This window comes from Linepithema humile, chromosome 3 (assembly GCF_040581485.1).
Source record: "Linepithema humile isolate Giens D197 chromosome 3, Lhum_UNIL_v1.0, whole genome shotgun sequence".
NCBI classification, from domain to species: domain Eukaryota; kingdom Metazoa; phylum Arthropoda; class Insecta; order Hymenoptera; family Formicidae; genus Linepithema; species Linepithema humile.
This window is the reverse complement of record NC_090130.1, coordinates 17,220,489-17,243,378: the sequence shown is the minus strand read 5'-3', so window position 1 is coordinate 17,243,378 and position 22,890 is coordinate 17,220,489. Positions and strand designations below refer to the sequence as shown.

At 39.3% G+C, this 22,890-nt stretch overlaps 3 protein-coding genes across 3 annotated transcripts; all 3 read left to right on the top strand.

Annotated features, from left to right (window-relative positions):
* The first annotated feature begins 13,751 nt into the window (after positions 1-13,751).
* LOC136998606 (uncharacterized) lies at positions 13,752-15,993 on the top strand. Its single transcript, XM_067351568.1, has one exon. It carries the CDS (start codon positions 13,770-13,772, stop codon positions 15,939-15,941), a length of 2,172 nt encoding a protein of 723 aa, XP_067207669.1. The 5' UTR covers positions 13,752-13,769; the 3' UTR covers positions 15,942-15,993.
* Positions 15,994-18,635: 2,642 nt separating this feature from the next.
* On the top strand, positions 18,636-19,769 carry LOC136999007 (uncharacterized). Its single transcript, XM_067352402.1, has one exon. The coding sequence runs from the start codon at positions 18,636-18,638 to the stop codon at positions 19,767-19,769; it is 1,134 nt and encodes a 377-aa protein (XP_067208503.1).
* Positions 19,770-21,316: 1,547 nt separating this feature from the next.
* LOC136999006 (uncharacterized protein F54H12.2-like) lies at positions 21,317-22,654 on the top strand. The gene has a single exon (XM_067352401.1). It carries the CDS (start codon positions 21,317-21,319, stop codon positions 22,652-22,654), a length of 1,338 nt encoding a protein of 445 aa, XP_067208502.1.
* The last annotated feature ends 236 nt before the right edge of the window (positions 22,655-22,890 follow it).

Genomic DNA, 22,890 nt, shown 5'->3' with positions numbered 1-22,890 from the left:
TTAAATACATAAGTTTATATAACATTAATATATTAAGCTTTATTTTAGCGCTATAGTCTTTCGCATGACACTTTGTGTGTTTCAAACCATACGTTTTAAAAGAAAACAATTCTGTTTAAAAAACGAGAAAATATTTTTAAAAAGTCTTATTTACATTAAACTTTATTTTGGTTTTCTAAAATATTTGCTATTATAAATTTATTAACATTGAAGTTATTAAATCGATAATAGCAAATATTTAAAAAAAAATTTACATTTAGTTTTATTTTTGTTTTTTTTAAATATTTGCTTATCAATAATCGATGATTAATGATTTGTTAACATTAAAGTTTTAGAACGGCCAAAGTTATGCCAAAGCGTAAAAAATATATTAATCTTTCTCGATCTCAACAATGGCGTTGACGAAAGGAAATATCAGACTTTGATAAAAATAAAATTTTCAATGATACGAAAGAGAAACATTGTGAAAAAATTGATGTTTCTTAAGCATCCGAGGCAAACGACGATAATGTCAATGGCATTGAATATATGTTTAAAACATGTCAAATATATATATGTGTATGTGTAACGGTAACATTGAGTAACATATACATACATGTCACTCATCAATGTCACCGTTACACACACCGTTCACACATATATATTTGACATATTTTAAACATATATTTTTAAAATATTTTAACGATACCTCGAAATTGTCTGAAAGATATTTTTATGAAGATCGTAAAGAATAATTCAAGATATCTTTAAAATTTCTTAAAGAAGTCTAAAAGTGTTGCATAAGACATATATTAGATTTCTTTTCAAGGTCTTTTGGGCAATTTCTAAGATATCTAAAAGACATGCAAGACATCTTTTAGGCATCTAAAAGATATCTTTTTGTTTACTGGGAAGTACAATTATTTTCTCTGCTTTCAAGTAAATACGCACACATACACATACACACCTTCATGCATACTTACGTACATATGTATAAAAGCCCAATCTTTTTTAATACAATTACGTAAAAGTGTTCTAATATAAGTGGTCTTATTTATGTTGCAGTGATGTATGATTTAAAGATTGTCGCTGAAACGTTGCACTTACGCCTGTCGGAAATTGAAATCTGTTGGGTACTCTGGGTAGTCGTTTTATAAATGTTTGCTAACAATTGCACTACAAAGTTCGCTTTATTGAAAGACGCTTGTACACTCGCGTGTCCTTACTTCGCCATCTTAGTTATTCTTCTTTTTGCACGCTCGCCGGAACGGCCTGTCCTCTCAAGCCGCGCGATCGCGATACGTACGATCTATTCAGTAGCGTACAATTAATTTGACTTCTCTTTTACTCGAGAATTCTCGAAAAAATCTTTTGCATAACTCGTGCGCAACCCGTTCTCTCGTTTGGATAAGAGTTACTTTTATATGTAAGTACAATTATTTTCTCTGCTTTCAAGTAAATACGCGCACATACACATGCTGGGTGTTCAAAATAAAGATTTAATAATTTAATTGGCTATAATTTCTAAAATAAATAAAAAAACAAGATTTTTTTTTTTATCTATTCATTGAATCATGACAAATTATAACGAATTAGGTGTAGAACACAATGTCGTTCAAATGGCCGCTTCAGACTGATTGTGAGTTACAAATTCGAGCTCTTTTTATAGCATTTTGTATGACACAAAGTCTCACATAAAGTAGTGGAAATTTGAGCTATTACTGCACAAATGTTATTTTTCAGCTTATCAATTGTTACTGGATGATTCGCATACACTTTTCCTGAGATAGTTCCACAAAAAAAAATCTGAAGATCTTGGAGGCCAATCAAAACTGTCAGAACGAGAAATGAAACGATCTGGAAAGATTGTTTGTAATTGTTTTTTTAAATTTTGCTTTTCATTTTCAACAAGACGGTGCCACCGCACACACATTTCGCAAAACAATCGCGCTATTATAAACAATCTTTCCAGATCGTTTTATTTTTTGTTTTGGCAGTTTTGATTGACCTCCAAGATCTCCTGATTTGACGGCTCCAAATTTTTTTTTATGAGGCTATCTCAAAGGAAAAGTGTATGCAAATTATCCAGTAACAATTGATGAACTAAAAGAACATTTGTACAAAAAGAGCTCAAATTTCCATTACTTTATAAGAGACTTTGTGTCATGCAAAATACTATAAAAAGAGCTCAAATTTGTGACTCAGCTCAAAGCGGCCATTTGAACGACATTTTGTTCCACACCTAATTTGTTATAATTGTCATGATTCAATTAATAAATAAAAAAAAAAGAATTTTATTTTTTTATTTATTTTAGAAATTATAGTCAATTGAATTAGTGAACCTTTATTTTGAACACCTTATATATACAATAAAAATAAGAAGAGAAATCTGTGTGTGTATGTGTGGGTGTTGATTTATTTTTCTATATATATTATTAGTGTAATACAAATATAGAATGTGTTATGCATGAATTAAATATGTTAATACATTGACGGTGGCGCATTTCACGCAAGTACTCTCATCCACCGTTGTTGTTTCTTATGTAGATTTTACTGTCTGCCATCATGCCAAAAAAATTTCAATATTTATTAAAAAGGCGAAAGAATCAAATAATTAAACGCAAATTGACTTATTATAAATATTCAAAATTATTACATTCAACTAATTCAAATATAGCATCTGATACGATAGAAGCAGAAAATAGTGGTAACAGTAGTTTCACAAATGTCGATGATACATTTAACGAAATTAATATTTTGCCTCACGATTTTGCTAACGAAATTAGTGAATCAAGTGTAGAATCACTATCGGATATAGAAAGCAACAAGGAACATAATGTTGAAGCACAAGATTATATTTCTGATATAAATAATATCTCTGATTGTAGCAATAATATAACGAGTTTACGAGAAAATTTACAAAAATGTATTATTGAACGAAATATTGCACATAATACTGTTAATGAGTTACTTATTATTTTAAGGAAGCATGGCTATGTAGATTTGCTTAAAGACGTGATAAAGAGGTGTTACTTAAAACACCACGAAATGCGTCTGTAAATATAAAATCTCTGGATAGTGGACGCTACGTTCATTTTGATCTTTTCTCTACTCTAAAGCGATCCATACAAATATATTCTGAATTTATTACAGGGAATAAAATAAAATTAAATATTAATATTGACGATTTGCCAATTTCCAAAAGTAGTGGTAGTCAATTTTGGCCAATAATGGCATTTATTGAAGATGTAGATACATATACATTACTTTTTATAATTGGTATTTATCATGGAATGTGCAAACCTAATACTGCTAACGAGTTTTTACTCGACTTTGTTAACGACTTCATTCCCCTTTCTCAAACAGGCATCATTGTTTCTAATATAAAATATACAGTAACTCTTAATGCGATATTATGCGATGCCCTGGCGAAATCATTTACTACCTACACAAAAAGTCATACAGGATATTCCTTTTGCTCGAAATGTATTCAAGAAGGCGATTTCATATGTAACAGAGTAGTTTTTCGAGAAACTAACAGCATGTTACGTACAAATGACACATTTAAAAATCGTATACATGTTGAACATCACACAGGTAATCCCATATTAGAAAAACTCGGTATTGGAATGGTATCATAAATCCCATTAGATTACATGCACCTTGTCTGTTTAGGTGTTGTAAAACGATTGCTGCAACTATGGGTCAGAGGAAACAGAAATATTAGATTATCTAAAGAGGCTGTAAATTCAGTTTTGCGTTATTTAATTGCATTGAAACCCTTTATTCCAGCAGAATTTGTAAGAAAACCTAGAGGTTTAGATGATATTGATAAATGGAAGGCTACAGAATTTCGTCAATTTTTACTTTATACTGGATTTGTGTTGTGAAATCAGTATTGGCTACAAATTGCTATAATCACTTTCTTTCTCTTAGCGTTGGTATCAGGATATTAACTGATCAACAACTATGTGTGCCATTCAACGCTTATGCGAATTCGTTGTTATTCTACTTTGTTTCCAATTATGGAAATATTTATGAAGACGAATATTTGTCGCATAACGTTCACAATCTTCTACATCTTTCCAATGATGTACAAAGTTTCGGTTCTTTAGATAACTTTAGTTGCTTCAAATTTGAAAATCAAATGCAAAAAATTAAAAAAAATTGCATTAGTCGGGGGCACCCTTAGAGGAATTTTCTGATCGTACTTTTGAAGAATTACAGCTTTTCATTCGATCATGTAAATTTCAACAATATCCGATTGTTTTTTATAAACAAAATCACGACATTTCTCATGTTCAATTTAAAAATTTTAAAATTGCAACCAATCAAGCCGATAACTGTGCTATTCTTTATGAACAAATCCGTAATATTTATTTTGGATATATTTAAAGAAAATTGTGTTTGCTATATTCCTGCAAAACGTTTTTTGAATCCAAAGTCTTTTTTTTTGTGTACCGTGCTCTTCAAAAAGACTTGGAATATTTATAATATCAAACACTACTACTGCAGATATAATTAAAATTTCCGTAACGCAAATAAAAAGGAAGTGTTTCAAAATTAAATGCTTTGATGAAATTGGTTGTTATGTTACAATACCATTGCAAGCCACTAATAATTAGATGTTATAACTTTGGTTGAATATATTTTTATATTTTTCATTTTTGTATGTGTGTTATATGATAAAATTTATGCATCGTAAACGTATATTTCTTTTGCCTTTATATTAAATATATTGCAAGTGGAAAATCCTTGCTTAACGGATTTCTAGTTCATGGATAACAACATTTCAATGGTGAGTGTATAGTATTTTACTGTACAAAAGCTTCATGCTGATTTTATATAACCAAGACCAATAAAGAAGAAAAGATTTAGAAGACTGATTGTTTTATCTACATTCTGTTTCACAATTTTCTCTTTTAAAGATCTTTTTTTAATAAATTTGTAATCTATGAATATGAAGGATCAATATTCCTCAAGTTTTATATCAAGTATTTATGTAATAAAGTATTAAGAGAAATTTGACAACAAAAATTGATCTCACGACAATAGAGCTGTTTCCATAAAAAATGATGTTATGTATATTACGTTCAACTTTCTCTTGCTTTTAAAATTATTGATGTCATTGCAAACTAATTTTCATTTTCAGTTTTTAAAACGTAGGATGTTTTCTATATCACACAAGATGAGCAACGAAAGTAAAAAATATGCGGTGGTAAAATTTTTGTCGGATTTTACATATTCTGAAATTCCAACAGCATGGCTTTTTTAAAAAAAATGATATTCAGCAATGTTGGTGGCCACCTCGAACAGCAAACAGTGCAACATTGATAATGAACTGTGAACGTCCTGATTTTTATACATGAAATCATTATGAAGTGGACATTGTAAAATATTGTAGTAAGTACTTGCTTTAATATATTAGGAGTACAAATAAGTTTTAAAGTGTTTTTTGTAGAACATAAAAAAGTAATTAAAAATTTAAATATTCTCCCGCTCTTTTCCGATTTTGTAGTGTTTATATGGTAACATAAAAATTAACAATCAACTTCACGATATTGTTTGTGTAACCTAAAATTGCAGCAGCTTGAAAATGGCAAACGAGAAACAATTTATTCGGCACTGCATTCGCTATGAATTCCATCAAGGAAAGAACGCCGCAAAAGCGTGTGCATCAATTTGTTTGACTCTTGGAGACAACGTTGTATCCAAAAGTACGTGTGAATTTTGGTTCAGACGTTTTAAAGAAGATGATTTCGACGTTAGCGATCGTGAACGTAGCGGAGCCCCTCTCAAGACTGAGAACGATGAATTGCAAGCATTACTCGATGAAAATTCGTCCCAAACTTTGTTTATTAATGTATATAAAGTGTTATCTGTCTACGCTACTCTTAGCCATAACCTATACATTTCTAAAAATAAAAAAGCATACAATTTATAAATAATTAACATGTTTCTTAACTTTTGTCAGTAAATGTATATGAATGGAAAAGAAAGTAAGTCCTCATCTTCAGATGTTTTTTGTATCTGTTTCAAAGGTTTTTTAACATTTAGATTGCCTACACCTTTAACGGTATTGATAGGTACATCTCCTTTCTCTAAAAATATTATATAATTAGTAGATATAAATTGACGTAGCCATATTTAAATTAAAAAAGCTGCAGTTAAATTTTGGAAACATAATGCAAATGCTTATAAGAAAGGAGTTTGTAAAATTCGCTTACCCTTGTTTTTCATGCGTGATGCTTTTGATTTGTCACTAATAGATCTAAGGTCTGTAAATTATTTTTTAACATCTTTGTTTTAAGTCGTTGTTCCATTTTCGCTGACATTTCCTCAGGATCATTATCTGAGTCTGTTGTAAATGCGAATCGCTTATCTTGCACAGTCTTCAGTTTTCGAAGAGCTTCTATGTACGTTTCTAGATTTAATGCATTAAAACACTTTTATTTTTCAATTTAGATTTTCGGGGAAATGCAATCGCCAAAAAATCTGAAACATTGCTACTAATTTCACTTTATAATTATCATTTTACTTACTTGCTCGATTTTACTTACTTACTTTACTACCACCTTGACTGTAAACAGCTGCCAATCGTCAGGAGCATCGGCTTTGCACACGAATTGAGCCAGAAGAACAAAGATAACCGTGTCGAAATGTGTCTGAATCTGTACAACAAACAGCACAGAAAGTCTTTCCTGTGGAAAATCGTAACGGGTGATGAAAAGTGGATATATTACGATAATCCCAAGCAAAAAAAATCATGGGTAGACCCCGGCTAATCATCCACATCAACGCCAAAGCGGAATATCCACGACCAAAAGGTAATGCTCTGTATATGGTGGGATATGCAGGGTGTGCTATATTATGAGCTTCTACAACCACGTGAAACGGTTGATGGTGATCGCTATAATCGACAACTATTGAGATTAAACGAAGAAATCCGTCGAAAACGTCCATATACTGGCAAAGGATTGCGTCCGGTGAAATTGCTTCATGACAACGCTAGGCCTCATGTCGCTAAAACGGTCAAAGAAACATTATTGACGCTTAGTTGGAATGTTCTACCGCATCCGGCCTATTCGCCAGATATAGCGCCAAGTGATTATTACTTGGTCGATACAAAACGCATTGTCTAAGGTACGCTTCCGGAATATTGAAGTGCGAAAATGGGTCGACGACTTTATTAAATCAAAAGACGAAACTTTCTTCACTGCCGGAATTCGTAAACTGCTTGAAAAATGGCGCAAGGTCATAGATAATAACGGAGAATATTTTGATACTTAAATGTATTATTGAATTTCTGCAAAAAAATCTTGAATTTTCAAAAAAAACGCTTTAAAACTTATTTGTACCCCTAATATATGTTATTGGGCGGATTCTAAGCCCGAAGGATCGGCAATCCTTAAATTGCCTAGACAAAGTTAAAATTATCAAGAGTGTTTTAGGTAATATCCGAAATAAAACTTTATTTTGGACTTTGCCTGAAAACAATTTAGGCAGCCTTAAGATTGCCTAAAGCGGTTTAGGCAATGTCCGAATCTCAGACAACCCGTCAATCTTAAAAACATTTGAAAGACATTCAAAAGACGTCATTATTTTTTTATGTCTGTTGAATGTCTTTCAGATGTGAGGGAATATTGATATTCTTGTTCAGTAGGATATGGCAGGTATGGGGCGTCACAACAAACCCCCACCACCTACCCCATATTTGACCCACTGACCTACATTTGGTCTGGCGTCAAAACAAATGACGTCACAGGGAGGGGAGGGGGAAAAGATGGCGGCTGTTGACAAGATGGCGGCTGTTGACAAGTGATTTTTATTTTTCGGAATTGAGAAAATCCAAGCTGGGTTCGAACCTGGATCGCTGGATTTCTAGTCCTGGTCCTAGTCTGCTGGGCTACCTATACATCTAATGATAGTAAAATGGTGTGTCGTATTTATGGCTATGGGACCTGGTAGGGAAGGGATGTATATATGTTGGGGCCGCGTCTATACGAGGTACCCCGGACTCTTTGGCAGGTATGGAGCATGTAAACAAACGACGTCACACAGTCGCCTCTAGTCTGCGAAGGGAAGGGATGTATATGTGCTGGGGCCGCGTCTATATGAGGTACCCCGGACTCTCTGGCAGGTATGGGACATGTAAACAAACGACGATACACAGTCGCCTCTAGTCTGCGAAGGGAAGGGATGTATATGTGCTGGGGCCGCGTCTATATGAGGTACCCCGAACTCTCTGGCACGTATAGCGAACAAAAGAATGACGTCGCAGCGACGAATGATCATGCGACTTTTAGTTTGATATTTGGTGTGATGGTTAAGGGGTCGAGCGCGCGATATTGCGTGAACGGGGTGAGCGTCAGCCACCCGTTTTCGCAGATTGAACGTGCTGTAAGAATTGACGATGGCGAGTGGAGCGTGCAGGAACATGCGAAAAGAGAAGGAAACAAATGCAAGAAATGGAATACAAAAATATGTTTATTTGCAACAATTTTTCTTAAAAGTACATGGTCGAACGTTATAGACAAAAATATTTTATTTATTTGGAGAGTATTCAGAGAGTCATAAACAAATCCATATATGCAAGAAAAATGTACGTTCGTATAGATTACAATTTTCGCTGCAACTTGATTATCCGTACAATTTGATTGAAGTAAAGTGCAATTAATTCTAAAAATATTATTTCAAAGTACGTATCGAGAAATGTTAAATCTTTTAGTTGCAAACGTACATTATGTTGAATATTGTGACAATTAGTGTTTATAGTGTGTTTTACAATGTTACTTTCGATGAAGTTCTTGTTGGGTAAATTTACCTGTATTTCATTAATAAGATATTTAGAGCAATCATTAACACTGTTTGCGATTATATTTAACTGATTTAAATTAGCGTTTACGCAATCGAGTAAGTTTTCCAGTCCGAGAAAAGTAGTCTTTTGCATTGCTATTGCGTAGGAATATGTTCGTGGTTTCTTCGGAGTATGGATGATTTCTTCTGCAGCCAAGTTACTTCCCGAAGAAGGCTCTTCTTGCTCCTGATATTTCAATAGCAGGGCTCTTGCTCCATAGGTGGTGGTGAAATTTATAATTATCTTCTTGATAATAATAGAGTTAGACTTAACACTATTTCCATTTAAATAATCAGTCATAAGTTCCATGTTTTCTTGAAATTGCTGCCACTCCACCATGTTGAAGCAAATACCCTCGGCTCCCTTGGAAGTAAATTTAACAGCGGGTTGGAAATCAAACTCGTCATCGTTGATTGAAGTTTGCAACCCAACATGAATTTTTTTCGTATATGAGGAATTGAGTCCGTAAGTGGTGTTGGCTAACATCATATAATTTTGCTCAAATTTTTCTCCATTGAAGTATCTTGCTCCGGAAACGTCACCGCGCACTTCGTGATGTTCAGAATTTAAAATTTCTTTGCGTTTACTCATGATACTAGTTTTCACGTAGACACAAAATGAAATACAAAAATGCTGTATCTTCTTTATTGTTGCTGCTGTTGTTACTGCTGCTGCTGCTGCTGCTGAACCCGCACGTTCGAATGTCAGAAAACGAATGATTAAAATTTTCCCAATCGCATGGAGTAGAAAATCGGAAAAGTAGTGGGAAAATGCGTGCGCATAAAAATTTTGAGTCATCTGATTGGATACGATGTTTATTGCTTCTACATTTTCTCGAACTCTCTTAAAAACGACCGTTGATAAAAGAAGGAGTAAGGACATCGGTTCGTGCGCTGTTACATCCTGCACAGTCTCGCATTACAATTATTCGGAAAAAAATCAAAGGGTACAAAAGGAAGAGAAACTGAGGACTGAGGAATGAGAAAAAATAAAAATATTGCAGTCAACGGAATTTTTACAAGCTTTCATCCTAAAAAGCTCTAAAACTATAAATCTCCAATCCGATAAAACTATTTATTTACACTTGGACCCTGGAAAAATTACATTTTAAACATATGGGATCTAAAGGGTTAGACAAAAAAAAGATTGGAAATATCCGTACCGTTAAAAAAAGAAGCAATTTACAATAGGGTAAGCAAATGTAAACCTTTTTATATTACACGTGAAAGTTTATTACTGTGAGTTTTCGAAATTAAGTTTTGCTCACGTACTAACTCTCAATTAAATTGTAAAAAGTTATAGGAAAAGAATATCGGCATCGTCCGAAGGGTATTTTTTGTCTGATAAACCCTTCGAACACTAAAGTAATATACACCTTGTAAAGTTGCCGCCAATGTGCGGAAATCTTTGTGAAAGATGTACAACTTGAAACCGATTGATTTTTTTGATCCGACTGAAGGTATAAATAGGAGGTTTGAGACGGAGAAAAATCGCATTTCAAAATTCTCAGTGTAGTGGACAACACGCGTCGTGTTTCTTCGTACCGTGAATTCGGGCGAAATTATCTTGAGTACGCGAAAATGGTTGAGAATTTAAGAAAAATCGTCGAGACATGCTTACTACTGTCACGCGCTTTGTGCGGACTCGATGTGAGCAGATATTTATCGCTGTTATCAGACAACGATGAAAAAAATTTTGAAGTGTTTGCGAAATTTGCGGGGCTGTGTCCTAGTGCAGTGCTAGCGGTGCTATTTCGCTTGGGGCATTTTGCTTCCTATCAGAGACTTGTAATCTACGCGGGTGAAATTATCGAAATGAGAAGTATTTTCGGTGATGGAGAAGTGGAGGATGCGGGTGGGCATATAGCTTTTCTATTATTTTATTTTCATCGTTCGATTTCGGAAGCGAGTGAAAACGGTGAGTTTATATTCCAATTTTTATTATATATATATGTATATATAATTTTCAAAAATTAAAAGAGTAAAATCTTTTAGGAGTAGAACATCGGAACGTATCGCCTCGCAGGATCGCGGGGGTGAGAGGAGTGCAACGTATTGCACGTCCTGAAGAGTATACTCCTCCTCACGGAATAAGGCGACGGACTGATACTTCACCCGAAGCCGGACCCTCACGTGAGTCTTATCACACATTCTTTTATGAAAAATAAGCATTTCATATTGGTAAATTTTTTTAAAATAATGAAATATTAAATGTTTTTAGGGCGTGCACGTATCGAGCTCACACCTGAGCCACCTCTCGTTAACTTGGATAGCGAGAGCGAGGAAGAAGAAGTTGGAACTCACGAAGTGAGTTCATTTGACGAGGAAGAGATTTTTTCACCAGGTGAGTAATGAGAAATTTATCGCAGTAAGAAAATGGATAAAAATTTTTTATCCGCTAAAAAACAATGGTGAATTTTTTAGAGTTTAACCAAGAAGGTGAAAATACAATAATAATAGAAGATTCGGAGGAGGAGGAGGATGAGGATGATGATGATAATGAGGTACAAGAGGAAGATATGGGGGAGGAGCTGAGTGGAACGGAAGAACAGACTCTAGAGAAACTTTTGAGGGAAAGAGGTAAATACAATTATACATTTTTGCATAGATAACGCTTTCATACTCGAATACCTTTATTCTAACCGGAGGAAATTTTTAGGAATTGTTTTCCCGGAAATTTCTTACTCGCCGGAATATTAGTAATCAATGATCAACACGATCAACGGTGAACAAGAAAGGGAATAATCCTGTATAAAGGTGAGAGAATTTAATATGAAATGTATTACTATTTTTAATTTTAACAACGCGTAAAATTCGAGTATGGAAGTGTAAAAACAATAATTTTAAAGATAAACTAATTCGTTTGTTTTCGATTTTTCCAGTTCAGTTTGGTGGAGGAGGGGGAGGAATGGAAGAAAACACGCAGCAGCAGCAGCAGTCGGCGGAAAATCAAGCCGAAGAAACCGACGACAACGAGATAGGAGTTCATGGGGAGGGGAGACTGGAGAGAGAAGAGGATGAGGAAGCGTTGTTTCCGGAGAATCAGGTTGGTGCGCCGGAACAGATCGCGAATCATAACGGGGATAATTTTAATTATTTAGATTTAATAAGAGAAAACGTGCGTGAGTTTAGAAATTTCGGTGTAGTAGGGAGAGAGGCTGGTTTTCGCCTTCGATCATTACCAGAGGGGGAGGAGGTTTACGCGTGGTTAGAAAACGCGTTTCGCGAGCTTCACGCGTACGCGGTACTTTCCTGTGTTCCCGGTGATTACATCGGACTTAGTTTCGATTCCCCGAATCTTTCACACGGGCCCGCGGGTATTTCGTTCCGACCATCTCGTGATTTGACTCACGAGAATATCTGGAACCTCGTGAGTTCGTTAGCTCAAAGCTCCGGGGGCTTGAACGTAGCGCAAGAATTCAATATCCACGTTTACCGTGTCACTCCTCCTACGGGTCGTGCGGGTAATGCGCTTGATATCGCTGGTAAACGCTCGATTTTAACGATATCCAACTCGGATAACTTATGTTTTCCTCGCGCACTCGTAACAGCGCAAATTTACAATGAACGTGGTAATTTACGTACGGGTAGCCTACAAGAAAGATGGAACGCCGTGAGATACCGTCATTCCTCGTTACAACGTGGGTTGGCACGTGATTTAACGAGGAAAGTCGGTATTACAATTCCAGAAGAGGGTTGCGGTATTCGCGAAATCGAGCATTTTCAGCAATATTTAGCCGCGGAAAACATCGCGATAATGGTTTATAGCGCGGAAACTTTTGGTCACGGGGGTAAAGTCTTATTTGATGGAAATGCGATACTAGCCTCACTACATCGCGAACCGGTCGCGTGTTTAAACATATTACATCACGCTGAATTACGACATTACAGCGTTATTTTAAATTTAAGAGCCGCCGCGGGTAGCCGAGGTTATTGTGTACCGTTGTAACGTCGGTTGCCGCAGCGATGTAAGGGGACACCGATGCTCAAATAAATGCCCTCGGTGTTACGCGGTACCTTCGTGCGAGCGATTCGACGCGGAGCGTATTCATTGCGAAAATTGTAATCGCGAATTTTTCAATCACACGTGTCTTGAGCATCATCGTGCGCAAAAATCATACGATGGGCAATCGTCTCGTAGCGTTTGCAACACCGTATGTTTTTGCGAAGAATGCGGTCGTTTAATCGAGCGTAATAGACAACACGAATGCGGCGTGACTTACTGTTCAACGTGTCGTTCTGCCCAGCCGTTGAATCATCTTTGTCACATGCTTCCTCTCCCTCACAAAGCTAATTTCCGTACTAACGACACGGAGCACATTTTGGGAGAGGGAGGAGAGCAACAACAAAACGCGGGTGAGTGCGTACTTAAAACAGAAAGTCGCGTCGCATTCGTGTTTTACGATTTCGAGACGCGACAGGATGACACGCTTCAAGGTACCGCGAGTGTAAATATTCACGTACCTACACTTTGCGTCGCGCAGCAGATTTGCGAAACGTGTGCCGAGATTGAGGATACTTCGGTGCGTTGTCGGTGGTGCGGTATTCGTGAATACATATTTCGTCGTGATCCTGTAAAGGAGTTTGTAGATTTCGCGACACGTCCGACTAAATATTTTAAACACATAATTTGTATAGCTCATAACGCGAAAGCATTCGATGCGCAATTTATCCTACGCTATATTGTTGAGAGCGGAACCGCCTTAGAACCGCGGGTAATCTTAAACGGGACGAAAATTGTAGTACTAACAGTGGGACATACGAAATTTATCAATAGTATTAATTATATGCCAATGCGTTTATCGGAGTTACCGAAGGCTTTTGGCCTGACGAATACTTCGGACAAAGGCATTTTTCCGCATTTATTTAATACCAACGATAATCAGTCATATGTCGGTCCGCTGCCGGATATTCGATATTATTCACCCGATAGTATGAATACGAACGAGCGAGAAAAGTTTTTAGCGTGGCACGCGGAAATGATTCGTACGAATTATGTGTTTGATTTCGAATGCGAGATATTGCGTTACTGTCGCAACGACGTGAATATTCTGAGACGCGCGTGTATGTCTTTTAGAAAGATTTTCTTGAAGTGCGGTCGCGTGTGTCCGTTCGAGGAATGCACAACAATCGCTTCCACGTGTATGAGGGTTTTTAGAAAAAACTTTTTACGTGAAAGAGAAATTGGAATAATTCCACCGGGCAGGTACAGACGCGCGAATACCCAATCGCGGAAGGCGCTTCAGTGGCTGGTGTGGAAGGAGCGCGAGCTCGGACATAACATCACCCACGCAGGACGCACTCGGGAATATCGTCTGCAAGACGGCACGCTAGTCGATGGTTATTACGAGTCGGTGGAAAACGGTATAACACACTATCACGTGTTGCAATTCCACGGTTGTTTTTGGCACGGATGTCCGTCGTGTTTTAAGATTAATCGCGATAGGGAACTAACGGTAAACAACGAACGCGGCGATACGATTGATTTGCGTTATGAGCGCACCATCGCAACAACGTATCGTCTTCGAAGACGGGGGTACTCGGTGATAGAGAAGTGGGAATGCGTCTTTGATCGCGAAATGATGGAAAATAGGGAAATGCGTGAATTTTTACAAAATCACCCAATGATAGAAATTGAGCCGCTCAACCCGCGCGATGCGTTCTACGGTGGACGTACGGGGAACATCGTGACGCGGTACGAGATTACGGATACGGAGAAGATACGTTACGTGGATGTGTGTTCTCTGTACCCGTACGTACTGAAGACCGGGGTTTTCCCGATCGGACATCCCACGGTGTACGTCGCGGAGGAATGCTCGACTCTAATTGGCATAGGACCGTGTTACAATTTTGATTCCGTCGAAGGTCTCGTGCGTTGCAGGGTACTCCCTCCGAGCGATCTCTTTCACCCCGTATTACCCTATCGCGTGCGTGGAAAGCTACTATTCGCGTTGTGTCGCAGTTGTTGCGAAACATTTTCACACGAAGAATGTACCCACGAGCTGTCCGAGCGAGAATTCGAGGGTACGTGGGTATCGCTTGAATTGCGCAAAGCCATCGACAAAGGTTATCTCGTAACGAGGGTTTGTGAGATTTGGCAATACACCACAGCTCGCTACGACCCCGATACACAGCAGGGTGGATTATTCACGGAATATATAAACACATTTTTAAAATTGAAACAAGAAGCCAGCGGATGGCCGAGCGAGTGTGAGGATGACGTGTCTAAAGAACAATATCTTCGCGACTACGAGAAAACCGAGGGTGTCGTTCTCGATAAGCAAAACATCGCGAAGAATCCTGGTTTGCGCTCGGTCGCGAAGCTATGTTTAAATTCTTTTTGGGGGAAATTTGGTCAACGATCCAACCTGCCGAATACCGAGATCGTAAAAACTCAACAGCGTTTAGCGAGTTTACTCACGAATCCTCAGCATGAGATAATCGAAATATTACCCGTAAACGAAGAAGTGATGTATGTTTCGTGGCGACTGCGAGAAGAGCTGGACGTACCCTCGCCTCTTACTAACGTGGTTATAGCGGCTTTCACGACGGCACAGGCGCGTCTTGTATTATACGAATATTTAGATAAATTGAATCGTCGCGTTTTATATTACGATACCGACTCGTGTATTTACGTGAGCAGCGGTGTCTCCGATGAATACGAAGTGCGTAAAGGTAATTTCCTAGGCGATATGACGGACGAACTCGAGAGCTATGGTCGCGGTAGCTATATCGAGGCGTTTGTATCGGGTGGTCCGAAATTTTACGCATACGTGGTTCGCACAGCGGAAGGGCAAACGCGAGAAGTTTGCAAAGTAAAGGGCATAACTCTAAATTTCGAAAACTCACGCTTAGTTAATTTTAATAATATTAGGGAATTATTATTACGTAAAGAGCGAGAAGGTCAAGAGGAGGAGGAGGAAGGGACGGAGTCGGCAACGGTAGAATCGCGTTCGATAAATCTATGTTTCAGAGCAATTCGACGTACAGCCTTTCACGAAATAATAACACGCGACGAAGTGAAAGCTTGCACGCCCGTGTTGCTAAAACGTAGATTTCTCGACAGTCGTTGTTCCGTCCCTTATGGATATTTATCCGAACGCTAATTGTTATTTCACGATGCTGTTCCTTCGCTCTATTTTATTATTTAAATAATTACACGCATGTTTTCCCCATATATGTAAAGTTTATAAATTTTTTTGTAAAAAGTAAATAAAAATTGTGTTGTAAAAATAGAATAAGAATAGGCTAAGAAAATGATAAAATTATAGAAAAAAGTCATGTAAAGATTTAAGAAATAATAAAATTGTTTATATTTTATATCGTTTTTGCTTTGTATTTATATTCTGAAAAAATAATTCTCCAATGATTTTTCTCCAAGTTTATTTTCCCCTTTCTCTCTCTCTCTCCCCACATACATTCACGTAAAACGACTATTTTTGCCCAATTCTTTCCGTGGAAAGCAGCTTTTCATCGTGGGGGAGTATCATAAGCTCATGAACTCACTCCCCCGTGCGCGCAGGCGCTGACGCGAGCAATTCCGCTTGTTCAGCATTTACGTTTGTCCAGCTTCTCCGGTCTGAATCAGCTCGTAAAAGACCGCCGCGAAGTACGCTGGCGCGCGCGCACCTCCGCCGCGGAGTGCCCTCTTCCGCGATGGTAAGCTTACTTTATCGTACCGTTACACGGCTTTTTTTATGTTAGTGAAGACACGAGCGGTGTTCATTTCACAAGATGGACGTACGCTGGAAACATCCCTGGACGGCTATTGTCAGCGGTCCCACCGGTTGTGGTAAAACGGTCTTTGTAAAATCCTTTCTCAAATATTTACCCGAAATGGCCGATGTTTCTTTTGAAAGAGTCTTATTTTATTACGCCGAATGGCAAGACGCATATCGTCAACTACAATACATGTTTGCGAAAACAAAAGAAAAAGTGGGAGGACATGGAAGAGGGGAGGGTAAAATAAAGAGAAATATAATCGAGTTTCGCGAAGGGCTACCGCAAACGGACGATTATTCTTGCGATCCTCTCGCACCAAAATTGGTGATAATCGACGATCTTATGAAAGAATCATCCTCGTGCGACGTAATCGTGGATCTTTTTACAAAGGGTAGTCATCATAAGAATCTCAGTGTTATACTCATCACGCAAAATCTATTTCACCAGGGACGCGGACAGCGCGACATATCTCTTAATTCTAACTACATAACCGTCTTCAAGAACCCGCGCGATCGCGCTCAAATTCGCCATCTCGCGCGACAAGTGTACCCCCATGACCCAAAGTTTCTAGAAGAAGCATACTTTGACGCAACCTCACGCCCTCACGGATATTTATTACTCGATCTGAAACAATCGACTCCGGACAAATATCGATTTCGGACAAACATCTTTCCCGACGATGCGTTGCATTACGTCTACGTACCGCGCAGATCATTCTCAAGCGTATAAAAAGTATGTACTTGCGTTCGCGTGACGTCAGTTGCGAGAGACTTTCACACGATGAAAGAAGCGGTAGCAGCGTCAGACAGTGCAACGAAAACCGCTAAACGTTCGATCGGAAAGAGAAACGTTTGTCTTCTAGAGGCATTGTGTCATCTGAACAAAAATCAACGCACCTCCTTCCTGCGAACCGCGGATGAAAAATTTATTCGCTGTATTTGCGAATGCGTTTTCAACACACTCAATGGTAACGTTGCGCTCGAACGACGCGAAAAAAATCGTCTGAGCAAATACAAAACGGCGCTGCGTCGTATCGCGTCAAAGCGTGGAAATTGGAAGAATAAAAGAAAGCTATTGGTACAACGAGGTGGATTCTTATCCTATATCATCGTTCCTTTATTAGAGGCCTTATTTTCGCGAATTATAGACAGGGCGACGGATTAAAACACAAGAGAGAAAATAATATTGAGCGTTATGGAAAGAGCGAAAAAAATGGTTTTAATTTCTACGGAAAATCTCGAGAGAATGCAGCGTCAATTACATCATCCGCAGCCGACTACCGACGGTGTACCTCTGGTGGAAAACACATCGGGGAACAACGAAAGCGCTAATAATAATAATTCCGTGCGAACTCCCGGGACCCCTTTATCCAGACTCGATGCGGAGTTGAGTCAAATTCTTAATTCACCCTATCCAAAGGATGAAGCCGAGAGATGGAAGATGTACAAAGAGGTTCTTTGGCGATATCTTCACTTTGTACGAGTAGCACGAGGACGACGAAATCAAGAGGACGACACGCGTAACGCCGAGGAAGAAGAAGAGGAAGAAAAAGACGAAAATGCGTTGGACACACGTGAAGGAGTACCGGCGCACGATCTCACGGGCTCATTCGTTCCGGACTCTAGTCGTACGAGAAGCTTCCCGAAAGAACACGACACAAGTCTCGAGGTGATGAAAAGCGTCGGAAGAATAGTGGAAAGCGTACCGAAATCTTACCGTGCCGAAGCTCGCTTACTAACGAAACACCTACTCGATAAAACATCGTCGAGTAGAATTAGCTGGGATGAGCAAGGAGTCGTGACTATAGACGGTAACGTCGTAAAAGATTCAAATATCTCAGACCTGATAAACGAGGCGATGCGCGATAGAAAAACCGTGAAAGCCGTGGGAAGAGTTCAGTTCGCGCGGTTACTTCACGACTTGAACATTCCCTCCACACTAGTGAGAAATAAAAAATTATTAGCAGTCGGTTCTTCGCAAAATATCGCGAAACTTAGCGGTCCTACGGCGAGTTCCACTCCTAAGAGAAACACGGATTCTCCGGTAGCGAGACGCCTGCTCGATTGGAATAAATTGGAATGACGGGTCTTGAAAAATTGTACTATGATCCCGCGCATTATGCCGGTTATTCGGCTGTTGATAATCTGTTTCGCGCGGCGAATTTATCCCGTAACAATGTCGCGCGATGGCTCGAAGCGCAAGATGCGTACACACTGCATCGTCCATTGCGACGGAAATTTCCACGAATGCATTACAACGTAACGAATATCGACGATCTGTGGGAGGCTGATTTGATCGGACTCCGAAATCTCAAAAGTTACAACGACGGATATGCGTATTTACTCGTGATTATCGATGTACTTAGTAAATACGTCTGGGTAGAACCATTGCGCGACAAGACGAGTAATTCCGTAATGGGAGCTTTCCAGTGCGTGCTCTCGAGAAGTAACGGACGCGTACCCGTATACCTACAAACGGACAAGGGTAAAGAATTTGTCGGGCGACCGCTACAAAAGCTTTTGGAAGAAAATGACATTTGTTTTCGTGTAGCCCGCAATCCGGATGTCAAAGCCGCCATCGTCGAGCGCTTCAACAGAACGTTGAAAGAACGAATGTGGCGTTATTTTACGCATAAAAATACGCGACGCTACATCGATGTTTTGCAAAATATCGTAAACGCCTATAATCACACCCGTCATTCGAGCACCAGAATGCAACCGTATGTCGTTACGAGAGAAAATGCACGTATCGCACGTGAAAATATAACGCGCCAATGGAGGAGCAACGACGACGAAGCGAACGAGAAACGTCGAAAGGCTAAATACCACGTCGGTGATCTCGTTCGTATCAGTAGAGCAAAAGTCGTCTTCGAGAAAGGATACGAAGTACGGTGGAGCGAGGAGATATTTCGAATTCACCGTATACTCGATTGGCGAAAACCACGTGTGTACGAGCTGAGCGATTTAGCGGGAAAAGTCATAGACGGCATTTTTTACGAACAAGAATTGGCTCGGGTTGAGAAAAACTTGCAGGAGGAGGAGTTTATCGTCGATCGTGTGATAAGAAGTCGGGGTCGCGGTAATAATAAACAGGTGCTGGTTAGTTGGCGTGGTTATCCCAGCAAGTTTGATTCTTGGATCCCTGCTTCGAGTTTAACCCCGCTTGTTCGAAATGAGGACGGATCAATTTCTCTTGATTCTTCCCAGCAATAGTAGTATGCGCTATTTTCCGGACAATGCAACCACTTCCTTCATTACAGAATTACCCCATCCTATACACTTACACGGCGAATGGGAAGTCGCGCTTAACGAGATCCAATTTCCCACTACTTTTTTACACATAAATCACGGTGAAAATGTCATTAGATTCGTCGATATTGAAAATGGTCGCGAGACGAGGAAAGACGGGACGACGTTAACGTCGACGCAAGGAGTAATACCGAATGGTATTTACAAAAATATCGAGGAACTTATCTCCGCTATTAATTCGGCGTGCAAAAATGCGAATTCGCATATTAATTTGACACTAGAAGACGCTAGTGGTGGTAAAATCTTGTTCGAGATTACATGCAATGAAAATAAATGCAATCTGGTTCATCATATGAACGTTTCCGATAATCTTCTACGAATACTCGGTTGCGGTGGAACCCTAACGACTAGTGAAATCGAATTCTATACAACACTTACTGCAACTAATCCTAATTCCAAAGATATTTTTACAGCACCTTTTATCAAACTCGGGTTTAAAAGAGAACAAAGAGGGCGCGCTGGAAATTTCTATACTCTCGAACCGCACGGATTGCTGCGCGGTATTCCCGATAAACTCTTTGTTTATTGTGATATTTGTGAACCTTATATAACCGGCGATGTGCAAACTCCACTTCTTCGAATAGTACCGGTCGAGCTGCAGCATTACGGTCATTATTACGCGTACGGAGCGAATCAAGTGAAACATTTCTCCGTCCCGCATTATATACCATTACGACAAACGTATTTTCGTAGGATTGAAATAGATATAAAAGATCAATTCGGAAAAAGAATACCATTCCAATCGGGAAGGCTGACGGTGACGTTGCACTTTAGACGTTTCCAGTAAGAAAAAATCAGTCAGAAAAGCCGCACGCTATGACTAGACCGGAGGACCATGAATATTACGATATACAAAACGGAGGTCGGAGTGAAGGAATCACACGAGTTTTCGTCGGAGCACCCTATCAACGAGGACACGGAATCGGTAGTTTTCTCGGAGGATTATTCACGAGAGCGCTTCCTTATCTGAGTAAAGGTGTACGAGCGGTTGGTAAAGAAGCTTTACGCGCCGGCATTAGCGTGATGGAGGATGTTGAAAATAATACACCGTTCAAGGAGGCGGTCAAATCTCGTTTCAAGGAATTGAGTGGAAATCTCAAAAGAAAAGCCCAAGAAAAAATAACTAGCTTGATGAAGGGTACAGGTTATAAAGTATCAGCGAAAACAGCCGCGCTTCAGTTTCCTTTCTTCAGTCACGAAAGACGCATCGCGGTTCCCAAGTGTCGTCGTCCTCATCGTCAGACGAGCAAAAAGAAATCGTCGAAAAATAGCAGCGTGCAAAGGAAAATCACGAAGAAAAAAAAGACAACGAAAAAAAAGAAAATTCGCACAGCGGCTAGAAAGACCAACAGCAAAAAGCCATCCGGCACCACGAGGCGTCGTCGAGTCAAGAAACGTAGTGTAGCCGACATATTCTCTTAATCAGTGCGTGTATTAGGAATTTACGGAGCATGTCCTTTCTTCATACACATTCAAACGAGTGTTTAAAAAGTGAACTCGATCTCTTTTCTTTACCACTCACACAAACCAGCATCGAGAGTTCGCAATGGATTTATTACAAACCCGTAACGTCGCTCGCGGACGACGCGCCTATAGAATTCGTCATACCCGGTCATGGAGAAGATTATCTAGATCTCACGCACACCATGCTGAGCCTTCGCGTACGCGTAGAATCTTCCCCCCTAGCAGGAGGTGGTACCGCCGTTGGCACCCCCGAATTCAAAGTAGGCCCTGTAAATCATTTACTGCATTCCATGTTCAACCAAATCGACATATATTTCAATCAAAAACTCGTGTCGCCCCCAAACAACGCTTACGCGTATCGGGCTTACATCGAGGCGTTATTAAATTATTCTTCACCCGCAAAAAACTCCCATCTGACCTGCTGTCTGTGGGATATGGATACCCCAGGTTTAATGGACGCCCTCCTAGAGTCGCAAACCCCAAATCAGGCTCTCGTGAGACGCTCGCGTTACATTCGAGACGAACAGGCGCTAGATCTCATAGGCCATCTTCACTGCGACGTTTTCAATCAGGATAAATTCTTAATCAACGGGGTGGAAGTTAGAATGAGGCTCGTTCGCTCGAAAGATTCGTTTTGCCTTATGGAATCTAATTCACTGTCAAAAATACGCCTTCTAGACGCTAGTCTGCTCGTTAGAAGAGCAAAGATAAGCCCTGGTGTGTTACTCTCGCATGCGAGAATGTTGAGTAAAACCACCGCCAAATATCCTCTCACAAAAGTCGAGGTTAAAACATTTACGATTCACGCTGGACTCATAGGGGAATTGATAGATAATGTAATACTCGGACAACTGCCAAAACGTGTAATAGTCGGTTTTGTCGATAACAGAGCGTTTAATGGTGATAGAAAACTGAATCCGTTTAATTTCAAAAACTACGGTATAAATTTCTTTTCTCTGTATGCCGATGGTATGCAAATTCCCAGTAGACCGTTACAACCGAACTTCTCGAAAGACGAAGGCCTTTACGTCGAAGCCTACCACACGCTCTTCTCGGGAACCGGCATTCACTTCTTGAACGAGGGAAATTCTATAAGTAGAGAGGATTATGGCCAGGGCTACACTCTTTTCGCTTTCGATCTTACCCCCGACTTGTCCGCTCATTGCGCCGGACATTGGAATCTCGTGAAACATGGTAGTTTGCGATTAGAAGTGAAATTTGAAAAGGCGCTTACCGCGACCGTTAATTGTATCGTTTACGCAGAGTTCGATAACATTCTAGAAATAGACTCCTCTCGACAAGTTATCGTCGATTTTGCCGGTTAGACTTTTATAACACCAAACCCCCGCCTCCCACCACTACTACTACACACATTTTTCCCTCACGTCTGTTTTCTTAAATGGCGTGTGAAGCAGCGGAAACAGATTCAGTCCTGTTCGAGACACGAACGTCGTCGCTTCGTTTAAAAATAAAGAGTGAGTACTTGGACATAACTATGGATATAGTCATTGATATACAGGGTTTCCGCGATGCCGCCGAGAAGTTTATTCCGAAAGAAGTA